This window comes from Oryctolagus cuniculus, chromosome 11 (assembly GCF_051225735.1).
Source record: "Oryctolagus cuniculus isolate XC-2025 breed Fujian yellow rabbit chromosome 11, ASM5122573v1, whole genome shotgun sequence".
NCBI lineage: Eukaryota > Metazoa > Chordata > Mammalia > Lagomorpha > Leporidae > Oryctolagus > Oryctolagus cuniculus.
Genome location: NC_142877.1, coordinates 47,618,682 through 47,637,018, shown reverse-complemented (window position 1 = coordinate 47,637,018; position 18,337 = coordinate 47,618,682). Strand labels below are relative to the sequence as shown.

The following is an 18,337-nucleotide window of genomic DNA, read 5'->3' as shown; positions in this document are numbered from 1 at the left end:
AGAGAAGGAAGCAGCAACATCGGTGCCCAGTAATTGCTCTGTCCCGAGACAGACCCCAGACTGAAGCTCCTGTCCACATGTCACGGTGCTCCCCTGGGCTTAGATGCAGCAGGGGGGCCTCCCAGACCCCACACCCCTGCATCCTCCAACCTAGGAACCCTCCATTCTTTTATTTTTTTGTTAAAGATTTATTTATTTATTTGAAAGGCAGAGTTATGGAGAGGCAGAGGCAGAAACAGAGAAAGAAGTCTTCTCCATCCACTGGTTCACCACCCAAATGGCCACTACAACTGGAGCTGCACCAATCTGAAGCCAGGAGCCAGGAGCTTCTTCCAGGTCTCTTACATGGGTGCAGGGGCCCAAGGACTTGGGCCATCTTGTACTGCTTCCCCAGGCCGTAGCAAAGAGCTGGATCAAAAGTGGAGCAGCCGGGACTGGAACCAGCGCCTGAATGGGATGCTGGCACTGCAGGAGGCGGCTTTACCGGCTACACCACAGCACCAGCCCTGAAAACCTCCATTCTTTGGGAACAGAATTACTGAGTCTTTTGTCCTTGGCCTACTTGGAGGTTGCGATGATCAAACTGTGTCTGGCCTGGAACAAAGGGGACCAATGAAGAACATGTTGCAACTCTCCCGTGAGACAAGGTCCTCCGTGGTCAGGGGGAGGAGGTGGCAGAGGCCACCCTGGCTCTCTGTCCCCATGGCCCTGGCCCATTTCTAACACAGACAAACAGATGCAAGTGTCCAAGTAGAGCCACAGCAGAAACCAGGGAGAGTCCCCACCCGCCACATGCACAGCACCAACACCCTGTACCACATCACCCCTCCAGACCAGCAGCCTCTCTGGCATAGCAGGTGTGTTTCCCTCCCAGGCTGCAGGTGAGAGTCTGAGGGTTGAGTTATACAAAAAAGCTCGTAGGTGGCAGTGTTGGGACAGGAATGCGTGATTGCTGAGCTGGCCTGTGTCGATCTCCTCTGCCCCTCCCCCACCACATGACCTGGGGCTCAGAGGTGCTGGTGTCCCTGAGGTTCCCCCAGAGCCGACCCTGCTTTGGCCATCACTTCTCACCAGCCTGCTGGGCTCCCAAGGCCCAGCCGTCTTTGAAACTCATTTTCTTGCATCCAATGCAACAGAGAAAGAAAAGCATTAGTTAGCTCTGGGCACCAAGGAACTGGGAACCTGAAAGAACTGTGGGCAGAGGGCCTCTTTGCACTCCTCTACCCCTCCCCCCACCACCCTAGCTGGGCCCCTCAGCCAAAGGCAGCGACCCAGGCTGGGCAGCCCCACTGCACATGCTCAGGGACTCACACCACCGCCCTGCTTCCATGTGACTTCCTGGGGCTCCAACCCTCCCCTGGCCCAGGCTGAGCCCCCCACCCATGCAGCTGAGATGGGAGGGAGGGAGGAGGCTGCCAGCCACTGGGGAGTGGCCCTGGCTCAGGGTGGGAACAGTGGTGCAGGTACTCCTGTGGAAAGGGAATTCCCAGGGCGTGGCTGCTTCCTCCATGAGTGGGCCACAGTGTAGGGACAGAGAAGGGCAGTGGGCCTCCTACCATGGCCACTGGCAACACCTCCAGATCTGTCACTGCAGGTCCCTGCCTCCTTTCCTGGGGACACACAGTGGAGGATGAGGGTGCTAAGCACATCAACCTAGCACGTCCAGCAGAAGGCTGAGACCCGAAACAAAAGCCGATCTTTGTAGCTTCCCCTTAGTCTGCAGAAAAGAATGGCTGATTTTGCAAGTGAATGCATCAGGCATTATGCATCAAAGCCACTTTACTGCTCTTTGATCCTGAGCACAGAGGGGATTTCTGAGTATCCTGACTTTAGTTTGACATCATGACAATGCAGCTGGCACTGACTGATGAGGCACTGACTGGCTCTAAGATGCCACTGCTGGCCACTTGGCTCGTCCCCCATCCTGCCAGAGATTGGCACACGTTCCATAGGATGGCTGCTGAGGTGGCCTGGAGGGTGAGCTGTGCCCCAGGACTTCAGGCCGAGGACAGGTAGATCCAGATTCCGACAGGTCGGAGAACATCTCCAAGCTGCTTGTGGGTTTTACATCTCCTTTACTTACAGTGATGGTGAGAACAAAACAAGGAACAGCCATGTGTCCCCAGTGGCAATGGGGTGACAGGAGATACGTGCCTTTGTGTGCATAATTGTGGTTGGACACACACACAGACATGTACACACAGCCACATACAGCCACACAGAGACATCTACACACACACAGAGACATCTACACACACACAGAGATGTGTACACACAGCCACATATAGCCAGAGACATCTACACACACAGAGAGACATCTACACACACACAGAGACATGTACACAGAGCCACACAGAGATATGTACAGAGAGACATCCACACAGAGAGACATGCACACACAGCCACACAGAGACATGTACACACTCACACACACACACACACACACACACACAGAGTCACATCCACCAATAGCCACATTCGTGTCCTCAGCCACCCACAGGCAGCCACACCTCACCCTGCCCCCAGTGGCTTATATGGATTTACAGACAACCGGGGCCCAGAGCCACACCATTGCACGACAGACCTGTGGGCAGCTGGACAAGCAGGTGGACCTGCTGGTGACCGTGACACAGTTACCATGGAGAGACAGAGATGTGGGCAGCAAGCACAAGAGCCGTGGGAACATGATATTTCCGCCTTCCCAAGTTCGTCTCCTCCTCAACAGGCTATCTGCCAAAGGAGCCTGGGGGGGCAAAAGGGCACTTGAACCCCCCAACTCCCATTGTGAGAGACCCCGGGGGGCTGCCAGGCTCACATTTCAGCTCCCTTAGGGCTGCAACAAACCCTGGACACGTGGTGGCACAGCGCACACTCATGACCTTGCCAGAAATCGGACAGTGGAAGCAGTAAAGTGTTGGCAGCACCCAGTTCTCCCCGGAGGCTGCAGGAGAGAAGCCACAGCCTTGACTTCTGCTTTGAGAGGCTGCCTTTACGTTCCTTCCTTGCCAGTCCCTTCCCCTTGCCGGGTGAGGGACTATTCATGGATTCCAGGCTTAGCCTCCAGCTGTCTTGAGGTTCCACTGTGCTGCCTGCCACTCCTATTGGGAGTTACTGTAGCTCTGGGAGAGGCCACTGGGCAGGAGCTGTGACCCCAGGTGGGAGAACGCAGCCACTGTCATCGCAAAGCCACAAACACTCCAACCCCTGCTCCAGCCACCCTCTGACCACCAACATTATGCAAACCAAGCCTAAGCCCTGGGGCCAGGGAGCCCGGGGATGGCGTGCATCCATGGCAGATTCCTGGGGCTCAGGGCTGCCAGTCAGGGAAGAGGACACAGCCCCCCGCCCTAATAGAACTAGACCCTGCATGTATTTCAGAGAATGTATACAAAGTAGAGTCTCTCAGGGTCTTCAGAAAGTGCATAGAAATGGGTATGATGAAAAACATATTCAGGGATTTCAAAATTCTTTGCACCAAAATAAATGCACCTTTCTTTTATTTTTTATTTTATTTTTTTGACAGGCAGAGTATACAGTGAGAGAGAGAGATAGAGAGAAAGGTCTTCCTTTTCCATTGGTTCACCCCTCAAATGGCCACTACGACCGGCACTGCGCCAGGAGCCAGGTGCTTCCTCCTGGTCTCCCATGCGGGTGCAGAGCCCAAGCACTTGGGCCATCCTCCACTGCCTTCTCAGGCCACAACAGAGAGCTGGACTGGAAGAGGGGCAACCGGGACAGAATCTGGCGCCCCAACCGGGACTAGAACTCGGTGTGCCAGCGCCACAGGCGGAGGATTAGCCAAGTGAGCCGCGGTGCCAGCTAATAAATGCACCTTTCAATTCTGTTTTTTTTCCGAGAAGTTTTGGGGGTACCCTCTTATATACTCATATATGCTTTTGTGTGTGTATATTATGTATTACATATGTATGTATGTGTACATATACATATACACACAAACACATACGAGTCTGGGTTTCAGAATGATATGACACAAATATAAAAAATTTCGGGGGGGCTGACACCATGGCTCACTTGGTCAATCCTCCACCTGTGGCGCCGGGATCCCATATGGGTGCCAGGTTCTAGTCCCGGTTGCTCCTCTTCCAGTCCAGCTCTCTGCTATGGCTCAGGAGGGCAGTGGAGGATGGACTAGGTGCTTGGGCCCCTGTACCCACATGGGAGTCCAGGGGGAAGCACCTGACTCCTGGCTTCAGATCGGCATAGCTCTGGCCGTAGCAGCCATTTGGGGGGTGAACCAACGGAGGGAGGACCTTTCTCTCAGTCTCTCTCTCTCTCACTGTATAACTCTATCTGTCAAATAAAAAATTTTTTTCTGGGAATTCTGGGACTGGCACTGTGGTTTAGAAGGTTCAACCACCGTCTATAGTGCCAGCATCACGTAAGGGTGCTGGTTTGACTTCCAATTGCTCTACCTCTGTACCGACTTCCTACTAATGCACCTGGGAAAGCAGCAGCAGATGGCCAAGTGCTTGGGCCCTGTACCCACGTGGGAGACCTGGATGAAGCTCCTGGCTCCTTCGACCTGGCCCAGCCCTGATAGTTGCAGCTATTTGGGGAATGAACCAGCAAATGGATGATCTCTTTCTTTGTCTCTGTCTCTCCCCACCTCTCCGTAACTCTGACTTTCAAATAAATAAATAAGACTTTTTAAAAAATCACAAAATAAAATTCCAAATTCTCCTGAAGTTAGAAAGGTAGAACGTCCAATCTGGTGTATGTTTGTTTATTTATAATTTGTTTGAGAAGGGGAGAGAGAGAGAGAGAGAGACTGACTGACTGACTCACAGAGAGCCCCTATCTGCTGGTTCACTCTTTAAATGCCCTAAATGGTCAGGACTGGGCCAGGAGCCAGGAACTCAACCCAGGTCTCTCACAAAAGGGTGGCAGGGACACAACTGTTTGAGCCATCATCTGCTGCCTCCCACGGTCCGCATCAACAGGAAGCTGGAATCAAGAGCCAGACCCAGAAATAAGACCCAAAGACTCTGAATCGGGACAGGGGCCAATGAACCACTAGTTAATATTTATGTGAGGGTCTGGCACTGTGGCACAGTGGGTTAACGCCCTGGCCTGAAGCACTGGCATCCCATATGGGTGCCGGTTCAAGACCCAGCTGCTCCACTTCCGATCCAGCTCTCTGCTATGGCCTGGAAAAGCAGTAGAAGATGACCCAAGTCCTTGGGTCCCTGCACCCGTGTGGAAGACCAGGAAGAAGCTCTTGACTTCAGATCGGCACAGCTCCAGCCGTTGCAGCCAACTGGGGAGTGAACCAGTGGATGGAAGACCTCTCTCTCTCTCTCTCTCTCTCTCTCTGTGCCTCTCCTTCTCTCTGTAACTTTTTCAAATGAATAAATGAATCTTTAAAAAATATTTATGCCTGAGATGTATTCAGAGGAGAGAAGAATATTCCTTAGTAGGGCACAGAAACATACTGGGATGGATGCGTGTGAACAAAACCTGTCCACACACACGCAGGTACACAGATGAGATCCAATAATTGCCAAGTAGGTCATTTATGGTGCCCATGTTTTAGACAGCAGAGTAAAGCTCCAAGAGCCAGGACGGCCCAAATCTGGAATGGGTCATTTTGGATAGAAGGAGAAGGAAGAGGAGGAAGGAGGGGGAGAGATAGAGAGGGAGGGAGGGAGGGGGAGAGAGGCAGAGAAGGAAGAAGGGAGGGACGGCTTCTCCTATCATGGATGACAGGACAGGTGCAGTGAAGTCTGTGTGGCTGAGAGCTCCTGGGACCCTGCACTGATGACTCTAACAGAGTCAGCTCCAGCAGTTGTGGCCATCTGGGGAGTGAACCAGCAGATGGAAGACCTGTCTCTCCCTCCCTCTCTGTCTACAACTCTACCTGTCAAATAAACAAACAAAATCTTGCCCCAAAAAAGGCAGTTCTTGACCATTGGCCGTCATGGTGCTCATTTCTAAGTGGGCACGAAGCCCCCTCCCCACTGCCCTTAGCAGCGAGTGGCAGGCAGAGAGAACGCTTGCCTCCAACTTCTTGTGTTGACCTGGGGAGGGCCAGAGCTAGGGCGGGTGGGCAGCCAGCTCTGAATCCCACTGGACATCCCGGACACTCTGGAGTGTGGAGAACATTGGGAGAAACTTGCGGGAACCATCAAAGGATAATTTTTCAGGAAGTCGTGAATCAGATCCCCGTACCAGTAGAGTGAGCAGCAGCAACAGGGGAAAAGCTGGCTCAGGGCAGAAGCAGAGCAACCGTGGCTCTTGGGCATGGAGAAATAATGTTGAGATGAGGAGGCTGGCATCACGGCACAGCGGGTTAAGTCCCTGCCTGCAGAGCCGGCATCTCATATCAGAGCACTTGTTTAAGTCCCAGCTGCTTTGCTTCCAATGCATGTGGGAAGGCAGTGGAGGATGGCCCAGGTACTTGGGACCTTGCCACCCATGTGAGAGACCCAGCAGGAGCCCTGGGCTCCTGGCTTCAGCCTGGCTCAGCTCTGGCCATTGCATCCATGTGGGAAGTGAACCAGTAAATGGTTTCTCTCTCTCTTTCTCTCTTTCAAATTAATGAATAAGTCTTTAACAAAAAAAAAGGTTGAGGTGAACAGTTTTTTGTAGCTATAAAACTGGCTCTGTTTCTAGAGAGAGAACAATGTATCTACTACCTCTGGGGCAATCTCTTCTGCAAAACAGAAATCGCTGACCTCATTCCTGGACAAAACTATAGTAAAATAATGTAAAATTTACCTTTTTCACAATCATAAAGTGCACAGCTCCGAGGCGTTGTGTGCATTCCCGTTGGTATGCAACCCATTTCCAGAACTTCTCATCTTTTTTTAAAGATTTATTTTATTTATTTGAAAGACAGAGTTACAGAGCTAAGTAGAGCCTGAGAGAGAAAGAGTGGTCTTCCATCCACTGGTTCATTACCCAAATGACCGCAATGGCCAGAGTTGAGTTGATCTGAAGCCAGGAGCCAGGAGCTTCTTCCAGATCTCCCACCTGGGTACAAGGGCCCAAGGCCTTGGGCCATCCTCTACTGCTTTCCCAGGCCACAGCAAAGAGCTGGATCAGAAGTGGAGCAGCCAGGACTCAACCGGCATTCAAATGGGATGCTGGCATTGCAGGCCAGGGCTTTAACCCCTGCACCACAGCGCCGGCCCCAGAACTCCTCCTCTTGCAAGAGAGAAACTCTGCTCATTAAACAACTCCCTGTTAGACACAACTATAAGGGGACTTCAAGACATCTGTGGAAATGGCATTAAGGCATAAGTTTATACTGAGGTAAAATAGTTTGAAATTCATGCGTACAGAGGTCTTTAAAAAGACCATGGAGGGGCCGACATTGTGACCTAGTATAGTGAGTAAAGCCTCCACCTATGACACTCATCCCACATGGGCATTGGTTCGTGTCCCTTGCTCACTTATAACCCAGGGTCCCTGCTGATGGCCTGGGAAAATCAATGGAGGATGGTCCAAGTATTTGGCTGCCTGCACCCATGTGGGAAACCCGCATGAAACTCCTGGTTCCTGCCTTCAACCTGGCTCAGCCCTGGCCATCAAAGCTTTCCGGGGAATGAACCAGCAGATGAAAGAGATCTCTCTCTCTCTCTCTCTCTCTAACTCTGACTTTCAAATAAATAAAATAAACCTTTAAAAAAGATTATTGAAACTGTGTATTATGAAAAAAACCATGCATGGGATTCAAAAATATTTTGACCAAAATAAACTTACCTTTTAATTCCATGTTCCGCAAATGTTTTTTTTTTTTTTTTTTTTTGACAGGCAGAGTGGACAGTGAGAGAGAGAGAGAGACAGAGAGAAAGGTCTTCCTTTGCCGTTGGTTCACCCTCCAATGGCCGCCGCGGCCGGCGCGCTGCAGCCGGCGCACTGCGCTGATCCGATGGCAGGAGCCAGGAGCCAGGTGCTTTTCCTGGTCTCCCATGGGGTGCAGGGCCCAAGCACCTGGGCCATCCTCCACTGCACTCCTGGGCCACAGCAGAGGGCTGGCCTGGAAGAGGGGCCCGACCGGGACTAGAACCCGGTGTGCCGGCGCCGCTAGGCAGAGGATTAGCCTAGTGAGCCGCGGCGCCGGCCTGTTCCGCAAATGTTTTAAATGCTCATATTCCCATTGTCCCAGTCTAATTCCTTCCAAATTCCCCTTCCTCCTTCCCTTTTCCTCCTATGCACACACAACCATGATGCATACACAGACACATGCACACACATTCATGTATGTACATGTTCAGATGCATACACACGCATATGACATGCCTCTGCATACATATATACATATATGTGTGCACAGAGAGACACATGCACGTACACACCCACACACACTCATGCATGCATGCAAATACTCAGACAATACGCATATGACGGGTTCATGTACACACATGCATATGACACACCACACACATACACGCATGTGCACACCCACACACATGCACACGATGCAGTTCATGCTTCAGGCTGTATTGCTTTCACCCTTCTCTCTTTGTGACCATTATTCACAGAGGAAGAAACACAAACCGCTCAATTCACAGAGACTCCACAGGGCAGAGCAGCTGGTTCTGCACAAGGACCCCCTCCCCCCACCCAGGGAACTTGTCCACGTGGGACTCTAGGGCAGAACAGAGCCTCAGACCCAAGGAAGCCTCCTGCTGAAGAGCTGCCCACTGGGCTCAGCCTCCATATGAGGCGCAGACTAGCAGGGCTGGCCAAAGGGGAGGGACGCCGTGGATGCTAGCGAGGAGGGCCTGGGCATGCTCACCCCGTGAAACTTAGAACAAACGGCACACAGAGCAAGTGTGTGTGTGACAGCCTCGCGCCTGTCCGTGTTACTTTTTCACAGTGCAGGCAGCCGCAGGGGCAGCAGGGGGGCTCCAAACACCGTCACACGTCCTTGCAGTGTTTCTCTATCACAGTGAATTCGCCATTCCAGGGAAGCGTTCTTACCCAGAAGTTGCAATATAATTTCTGAAAGACATGGTGACAAAAATCAGTGGGGTACCCCTCTCCAGAAAAAAAAAAGGGGGAAAAACGAGCCTAAGACTAGATGTCGGGTTAAGAATATGCTAGAAGGAGGCCAGCACTGTGGTGCAGTAGGTTAATCCTCCACCTGCAGTGCCAGCATCCCATATGGGCACTGGTTCTGGTCCTGGCTTCTCCTCTTCCAGTCCAGCTCTCTTCTGTGGCCTGGGAAGGCAGTGCTTGGGCCCCTGCACCCGCGTGGGAGACCAGGAGGAAGCTCCTGGCTCCTGGCTTCAGATCAGTGCAGCTCCAGCTGTTATGGCCATTTGGGGAGTGAACCAGCAGGTGAAAGATCTTTCTCTCTGTCTCTCCCTCTCACTGTCTGTACCTCTACCTCTCAAATCAATCAGTCAAATCTAAAAAATAAATAAGAATATGCTAGAAGATGGGTTGCCACCCACCAAGAAAAGCTTCTGGGAGCCTTCAGAGCTGGGGCTGCAGCCCTCGTGGCCATCAGCAGTCCCCCTTGAGGTGAGTCTCTCTTCCACACTAACCACAGGCAGGTAGCAAGTGTTACCCAACATGGTCATTAGTGGGGAGATTAGATGTAAACTTGTTCTCATTTTCGTCCAAAATTGCAATGAGGCAATGTTACATTAGATACAAATGTATGTATTTTAATGATCACATCTATGTATTTCTTTTTTTTATTTTTTATTTATTTATTTTTTTTTTGACAGGCAGAGTGGACAGTGAGAGAGAGAGAGACAGAGAGAAAGGTCTTCCTTTTTGCCGTTGGTTCACCCCCCAGTGGCCGCCACAGCTGGTGCGCTGAGGCTGGTGCACCACGCTGATCCGAAGGCAGGAGCCAGGTGCTTCTCCTGGTCTCGACCATGGGGTGCAGGGCCCAAGCACTTGGGCCATCCTCCACTGCACTCCCTGGCCACAGCAGAGAGCTGGCCTGGAAGGGGGGCAACCAGGACAGAATCCAGCGCCCTGACCAGGACTAGAACCTGGTGTGCCAGCGTCGCAAGGTGGAGGATTAGCCTATTGAGCCGCAGCACTGGCCTGTATTTCTTTTTAATTTGAGAGGTGAAGGGGGTCTCCTATCTGCTGGTTCACTCTCTTGCACGTGTTCCCAACAGCCAGGACTAAGCCAGGCTGCAGCCAGGAGCTGGGAACTCGGTCCTGGTCTCCCACTACTGGAGCCCTCATCGCTGCTTCCCAGGGCGGGCATTAGCAGGAGGCTGCAGTCAGAAGCCAGAGCCAGGACAAATGTGGGTGTTCCATTCGCGTCCTGACTGCTAGGGGAAATGCCTCCCTCTGATGGGGCAGGTTGGAAGATTCTGGGCTGCAACATACGTTTTGTCCCAAAGAGCCTTCTCTTCCTCTCGAAATATGATTTAAATGACAAATGCAACACTCAACGTGTGTGTAATAAATGGATGAATGGGTGAGTGGATGGATGGATGGATAGATGGATGGATGGAGACAGAGAGAGAGAGAGAGCAGATACTGGTACTGGAAAAACTGCCAAGTACACAGCTTAAAGCATTTCCAGGAGCTAAGAAGCAGATGGAGTTAAAAAGAACAAAGTGTGGGGCCAGCGCTGTGGCATAGTGGGTAAAGCCTCCGCCTGCAGTGCTGGCATCCCATATGGGTGCCAGTTCAAATCCCAGATGTTCCACTTCCAATCCAGCTCTCTGCTATGGCCTCAGAAAGCAGTGGAAGATGGCCCAAGTCCTTGGACCCTCATGGGAGTCCAGCACCCTCATGGGAGACCCAGAAGAAGCTCCTGGCTCCTGGCTCCGGATCAGCTTAGATCCAGCCGTTGCGGCCAATTAGGGAGTGAACCAGCAGACGGAAGACCTTTCCCTCTCCCTCTCCCTCTCTCTCTCTCTGCCTCTCCTTCTTTCTCTGTGTAACTCTGACTTTCAAATAAATAAATAAATCTTAAAAAAAAAAGATATGCTTTAAAAAGCCCAGGAAAATCACAGATTCAAGAAGGCGCAAGGACAAGTGTCCTTAACTCTTCAGTTTTTTCTAGAAACTAGCAAAAACAACATTCCAGTAATCCTAAGGACCTGGGGAGAAAAGATATATGTAAAACACATAAAGATCCATTTATTCTACCGCACAGTGGGTAGAAGCAGAAGATAAACACAGCAAACATGGAGTCAGACTGTGTTAGGACAAACTTATTCTTCAATGTTCATACTGGTAGCTATCCGCTATCACCTAGCAATGAGAGGAATTTTTTTTTTCATTTGAGCAGACAAAGGCAGTTTGGTTGAACATAACTGGAGGCCACTTCTTGAACCATGCGACAGGAGTGGTTGTCAAAATGTGGGACCTGCGTTGTGGCGCAGCAGGTAAAGCTGTGACACCGGCATCCCATGTGGGCACCAGGTCATCAGAGTCCTGGCCACTCCGCTTCTGAGGCAGCTCCTTGCTAATAGTCTGGGAAAAGCAGCAGACAGGGGTCCAAGTGCTTAGGCCCCAGCCACCCACCGTGGGAGACCCAGAGGAAGCTTGTGGCTCAGCCCTGGCGTGGACCCAGCTGTTTCAACCATCTAGAGAGTGAGCCAGCAGATGGAAGATTCTCCCTCCCTCCCTCCCTCTCTCTCTTTCTCGCCAACTCTGACTTTCAAGTAAATAAATTAATCTTTTTTTTAAAAAATGTGATCCCAAGACCAGCACCAGCATCACCTGGGACCCAGGCCTTCAGGTGATTCTGATGCTTGTTTATAGGGAAGAATCACCTGCCGAAGGAGGCACAGAGATGCACCTGCTGGGCAAACCTGAAGAACACCTGGAGCCTTCCCTGTCCTCTCTCTCGGGCCCTCCACAAACTCTGAGATCCAGAAATATAAGCCTTAAGCCAAGAAGAGCCCCTGGGACGAGTTTGCCTTTTGGTGCTGGGCTCTGGTCTCGTGACCTTGGTGGAAACCCATGTTGAACCCAGAAAGAATCAACTCTAAGTAAGCCTAGGAGGGCAGTGGCTATATCTGTCCAAGCCTTTGCTTCGTCTCCAGTGCCCACACAGTTCGGGTGCACAGCAGCAAGTTGCTGAGTGGAGGAGAAGCTGCGTGATTTTGAGCAGCACAAAGTTTGCTGCAGCTAAAGTCCAGAGTGGAGGGAGCCCTTGAGATAAGAGAGGACCTAATGGCATCATGCCCCTAGCTACTAAAGGTTCCACCTCCTTGAACCCTTGGCTCTCACAGCCCTGGGAGTGACTGTGCAGAGCTCTGCGCAGAGTGGGTATGGGTCCCCCAAGCTTCCCCCAGCACCCGAAGGCCTGGGTCATCCCTGACAGGGCTCAGAGCGGCTGTGGCCATCACAGACGGTTGGGGCATCCCTTACCTTCCCCAGCTTGGCGTTCTCTTCAATCACACAACCTTCGTCTTCACTCACGGGCTTTCTGCAAGTGCTTCGGGCGATCTCAGCATCGATGAGGTATTCCAAACGGTCGGTGATCTGCCAAGCAGCAAGTGAGCCGTTTCATCCAAAACAGCTCTTCTCCCTGTCCTGCCGAACACACGCCCCTCTCACTTTGCCTCTCCCCCTTTTCCTCACTTCCCGCCCTTGAAGTCTGACCTTCTAATCCCGTTTCCCTCCCTAAGTCTGCGCCATGCTTCATTCTCCATGATTCAGGGCAGGGAGAGGGAGTCGGGGCAGAAGTGGGAGTTACCAAAGCCATCAGCTCTCCTGCACCCTCCCTTTGAGCCTCCAAGCCTCAGTGGAGTCAGATTTCAGCTGCGCTCCTAAGTACTGGCAGAGGTGGCTCTGGCCTGTCTTGGAGGAAACTGGCTGGGAAGCATCAAGGGGTGACCAGCAGGGATCAGTCTTAAGCCACCACCTGCCACCATGGCATCCCATGGAGTCCCCCCCCCCGCCCACTGCTCCACTTCTGTTCCAGCTCCCTGCTCAAGCACCTGGGAAAGCAGCAGACGATGGCCCAAGTGCTTGGGGCCCTGCAGCCTTGTGGGAGACCCGGAAGAAGCTCATGGCTCCTGGCTTTGGATTGGCCAGCCTTCACCATTGCAGCCATTTGGGGAGTGAACCAGCAGATTGGAAGGGGTCTTTCTCTTTCTGTCTCTTTCCCTCCCCTACCCCACTACTGTAACTCTACTTTCAAATAAATAAAATACATATTAAAAAAACACACACAGGATACCAGCACTGTGGCATAGTAGGTAAAGCCACTGCCTGCAGTGCCAGCATCCCAAATGGGCGCCAGCTCGAGTCATGGCTGCTCCACTTGATTTACTTATTTATTTATTTGAGAGGCAGAGAGAGAGGGGTCTTCCATACACTGATTTACTTCCCAAATGGCCTCAACGGCTGTAGCTGGGCCGATCTGAAGCCAGGAGCCAGGAGCTTCTTCTGGGTCTCCCACATGGGTGCAGGGTCCCAAGGACTTGGGCCATCTTCTACTGCTTTCCCAGGCCATAACAGAGAGCTGGATAGAAAGTGAGCAGCCAGGACTTGAACCGGTGCCCACATGGGACGCCTGCACGGCAGGTGGTGGCTTTACCCGCTACACCACAGCACCGGCCCCGTAAATAAATAATTTTTAAGAAGCTGTTAGGCTGGCGCCGCGGCTCACTAGGCTAATCCTCCGCCTAGCGGCGCCGGCACACCGGGTTCTAGTCCCGGTTGGGGCGCTGGATTCTGTCCCGGTTGCCCCTCTTCCAGGCCAGCTCTCTGCTGTGGCCAGGGAGTGCAGTGGAGGATGGCCCAAGTGCTTGGGCCCTGCACCCCATGGGAGACCAGGAAAAGCACCTGGCTCCTGGCTCCTGCCATCAGATCAGCGTGGTGCGCCGGCTGCGGCAGCCATTGGAGGGTGAACCAACGGCAAAGGAAGACCTTTCTCTCTGTCTCTCTCTCTCACTGTCCACTCTGCCTGTTAAAAAAAAAAAAAAAAGCTGTTAAAAAAAACACCTCAGGAAGTTTGCAGATTGCAGATAAATGGAATTAAAAATTCCACGCATAAGTTTTTCAGAATCCCCATTTCCCGGGAACTTTGCAAAGATCCTGCCCTCTTGTGCACAGAGTCCTTCAGTTGCGCAGGCATTTAGAGAAAGCACTGCACGTACACACTGTGGTTCTGGGTGCTGGGTGGGGGTGTGTGCTCCCCAGGCCTAGGCGAGCTCGGGCTGGCCTCACCCTATGCAGGTGGGCTTCTCTGTGGAGCGAACACCTGTACCTGTAGCTGGGCTTGCAGTATCTTGGCCACCAGGAAGACATACTCGTCCTCACTGTGCTTGTTGTACTCTTGCATGGCAAACCACAGACTCTGCCTCACGTTGGCGTTCGTGACATTGACCGGGGTCAGTGTCCTCAACACCTTCATCTCATTGTTACTGGGCTCTTGGCTGGCCGCCAGAGCCAGAGAGAGGGTGAGGAGGAGCAAGGAGAGCTTCCACGAGCTGATCATGGCCCCTCAGGCGGGAGGCACTGGTCCGTCTCCTTGTTGTCTTGGGCTGGAGCTGCAGGGATGGAGCAGTGGCTGCTGCCGCTAGATGCCAAGGGCCGGCTTTGACGGCTGCCTGCTGTATGTGTCGGCTCAGCTGGATTCTAGACACAATCAAAGGATCAGTTTCTCCAGCCACCTCTCTCCTCCACGGACATCCACCCTCCGGGATGCCAGTGAAGGAGTCTCGGCTGCCCGCCTTCCCCCTCCTTCTGCCCTGGCTGCTGTATGTTTCTGGACAGCAGTTCCTGTCTCTCCTTAGCACTAGGGGTGTCTGCCCCTGCCCCCAGTGTTCCTCACCACCTGAGGTTTCCTGGCCCCCAGCCCCACCTGCCCAACCTGCCAAGCTCCCCCATGGAGCTGGGCTCTGATTGGCCAGCCCAGCCCATGGTGCACCTGAAGCTCCAGCACTTTCAGTTCATGCCCGGCTCCGTGGGTTCTGATCTCTGGTCTGGGTGCACCTGCTGAGCCCACGCCCTTCAGGGAGGCCACACTTTGTGATGTAATCCAGCACTTGTGACCCTGCTTCAGGGAGGGCCCCTCTAGCCCACCGGGCTCCCAGCAGCTCTCAGGGGGCCACAAACCACAGACAAGTGCCTCCCACTCTGCCCTAGGAAGGAGAGCTCCTCTGGGGCATCTGCCCGGGGGTGCCAGGAGCCGGGAGGCTGCAGTGCCTGGCCTCTAAACTCCATTGCTCTGGGCTTCTCTCCTATCAGGGCGCGCAGCGGGGGCAGGGGGTGGTCATCCAGTCCACCCTGATGCCTGGGTCTGAACCTTACAGGGAAGAGGGGTGTGCACCCCCTGAGCTCTCAGACAGTCTGCTTTTCTGTGAGACAGCAAATCCTCATCCAGCAAGTTCCTGGAGGGATGTAGATACAGGCATTCGTCCCAGGTGGCCAAGGTCAATGAACTCAAAGTGCACGTTCACAAAGTGCACAGAAATGTGCACTGTGAAAAAAGAAACATGCTTGCCACTGCCCCACTGTTCCTGAGGGAGGACACGCTTGCTGATTCGCCAGGCACTGAGATCTCAAACGATACCGTGCCCCTACCCGATGGTGGCCAAATAGCGTTTTGTAGCTGCTTCGTTGTCCAGGGTATCCTGCTACGTCCTCCTCCTGACAGCGAAGCCAACAGGCCAGTTTCCCCCTGCTGTCCCATATTCCCTGCTAGCAGACTCACAAACCAGCAGGAGCACTGGGCTCAGCGGCCCAGCCTCCTCTGCAATCTCCCTAAAAACCCCCCAGAGCGTCCTCACTGAGCAGGGCACCCTCATCTATGATGGACTTCCTCTTGCCGTTGTCCCCAAACCTTGCCCTGATCATTCGACTCAGCATCAGGGGGCAGGGCTAAGCTCTGAGTGACACCACCAAGGGCCTGCAGCAGGCCAGGCACAGAGGGCACACCAGTATTTGTCGAGTGAATGAGTAAAGGTTTTGTTTGGATGAGAGAAAATAATTCACTTCTTATTTTTCCTTCTATATATTTCTCTTTGAGAAAGACTCTTGGAGCAAACTCCAGTGCACCAGCCCTGATTTCCTCCTTACATTATCTAATCCTAGCAAGAACCTTACTGAGTCAGCTTAGTGGGAGCCCCACCCCTGCCCCTATTCCTTCTGCCCTGCCCCAGGTAATTGATGTCTGCTCACCCTGGCCTGCCCTCTGCCACAATCCTGCCAAGTCCATGTAGGCAGCATCCCCCCACCCCTGGGGTTTTCTGCCTAGCCACTGACCCCCATGCTGATGCACAGCCCTGGGTCCCCACTTTCCCTCGTTGTCCTCAGAATTGACCCCGACATTTCTCCTCCACCCCCAAACTCTGCTGCACTGGTTCCTTGGCCTTTCCCAATTATCCTGAGTGAAGTCAGCCTTCCCTTCTAAACCAGCGTCATGAATAACTTATTTATTGGAAAGACAGGGTTACAGAGAGAGAAAGAGAGAGACAGAGAGAAAGATATATTCTATCCACTGTTCATTCCCCCCAGATGGCCACAACAGCCACGGCTGGGCTAGGCCAAAGCCAGGAGCCTGGAATACCCTCTGGGTCTCTCACATGGGTAGCAAGGACCCAAGGACTTGGGCTGTCTTCCACTGCTTTCCCAGGAGCATTAGCAGGGAGCTGGACCAGAGGTGAAGCAGCTGGGAGTCAATCTGGTGCTCATATGGGATGTTGGCATCGCCGGTGGTAACTTGACCTACTGCACCATGATGCCAGCCCATGGATAACTTCTTCTTTGTTATACAGAGGGCTCCACATCCTCTCCCACCCTCCCTATCTTCATCCCTTCTTGGAAAGCCTTGTCCAGGTGGGTCAGCCACTCACTCATTCATTCCTCTTTCCTATCTATCTCTATTTTTCCGTCCTCGTGGTCTGTATTTCAATCAACATTCTTCTTACATCTAATATGCCCCTTGGTTCTTGTTCGTAACTTTTTGCACTTTGTGTTAGGCATTTCATCTTGCTTTTTGGAACTCTCGGGCAATTTTGCCTGAGTGTTCCGCTCCAGGTGTTGCAGGGCTCAGCAACTTTTCTGTTAAGGAACGGATGGGGAATGTTTTCACGCTGCACAGGCCACGTGGTTTCTCTGAAAGCGTCTCAATTCTGCTAGTGTGACACCAAAGCAACAAGGGACAATATGCAAGGGTAGGAATGTCTATTACACAAAACTATAACGACATGCGGTGGCTTGGATTTGATCCGCGAGAGGGGGATGGGAGCATATGGATTTCCTATCCAGGTTCTTGTCTGGAGATCAGAATTCAAAGCAGAGGCTTCCTAGCACGCACCAATGGGATCAGGATCTGTGTAACAGTGAGAGAATAAACATGCCTTCACAGGTGAGTGTGGGGCACCCCACACGGAGAAACACCCATCATGAGTGCCCCCGAAACAGAGAAAATGAGAGCGGCACCCCTATTTGTGCCCATGGCCAAGAGAGACCTCTCTCCTGCTCTCCACCTCCTTTAATGAGATAAGGGATGGCACCTGCATTGGATATACACATGGCATGGGGTCGTAGCATGTGCCCTGGTCTTGGATGAGACAGGCGGTGTGTCAAGCTGACAGAGAGAGAAACATTACTTGATGGGGATATGAGAATTGTAGAACTCTTACTATCTACTTTTACCCTATCACCCGGGCCATCCTTGGCTGATGCCGTGTTGTGTGTGGTCCACCTGCTGCTTCCACACTCACAAATCCACCTCTGCAGTTTCATGGAGTCTTCTCAGATACTGCTGGATGATCCTCCACTTCACCTGAAGAGTCCCCCATGCAAAATGCCATTCCCCTCACCTCAACCATCCCAGGGTCTCACTGCATCACACAAGCTTGCCAGAAGACTCAGCGTGGGCCGTGTAACTCCCTGAAATAAGGCCTTTGGTCCTGCCTGTTTCCATCAGCTTCCTCTCCCTGGAAGAAATCTCACACTGCCCTTTTCTTGGCCCGAGAACCGGATTACTGGTGTTCATGGAATTCGCAACTGGCTTCTATAGTGAAAATATAAATAATGATTGTTTTAGAACAAGGGCAAATCTATAGCTGCCACTCAGGAGACTACATGGTTTAAACCAGAAAGAAAGAAAGAGGGAGAGAGAGAGAGAGAGAGAGAGAGAGAGAGAGAGAGAGAGAGGAAGGAAGGAAAGATCGAGCAGGTGCTGAGCACAATGGTTGGACAAAGCTGGGACTTGGGGTGCCTGTGTGCCGTGTTGGAGAGCCTGAGCTTGCCTATTTGCTATTGGCTCGGCTCCTGATTCCAGCGTCCCGTTAGCACACACCCTGGGAGGCAACAGGCGATGGCTCAGATAGTGGATCCCCAACACCCACGGGGGAGACTCTGATTGAATTCCTGGCACCTGGCCTAGTCCCAACAGTTGCATACAGTTAGGTAGTAAACC

General features: G+C 52.5%; 1 protein-coding gene across 4 annotated transcripts; it reads right to left on the bottom strand.

Moving 5' to 3' along the window:
* Positions 1-200: 200 nt before the first annotated feature.
* Positions 201-14,404, bottom strand: LOC100342783 (cystatin-8). 4 transcript variants are annotated; one of them, XR_016217108.1, is made up of 4 exons: positions 12,900-13,025; positions 12,328-12,441; positions 8,950-8,970; positions 201-594 (listed from the first exon to the last, which is right to left on the bottom strand). XR_016217108.1 is itself a non-coding variant. In XM_008256323.4 (3 exons), the coding sequence occupies exons 1-3, from the start codon at positions 14,402-14,404 to the stop codon at positions 8,887-8,889; spliced, it is 429 nt and encodes a 142-aa protein (XP_008254545.1). In that variant the 3' UTR covers positions 8,803-8,886. The 4 variants fall into 4 exon arrangements, 1 of the variants encoding a protein (XP_008254545.1); XR_016217109.1 differs by lacking the exon at positions 12,900-13,025 and adding an exon at positions 12,656-12,876; XR_016217110.1 differs by lacking the exon at positions 12,900-13,025 and adding an exon at positions 12,562-12,675.
* Positions 14,405-18,337: the final 3,933 nt, after the last annotated feature.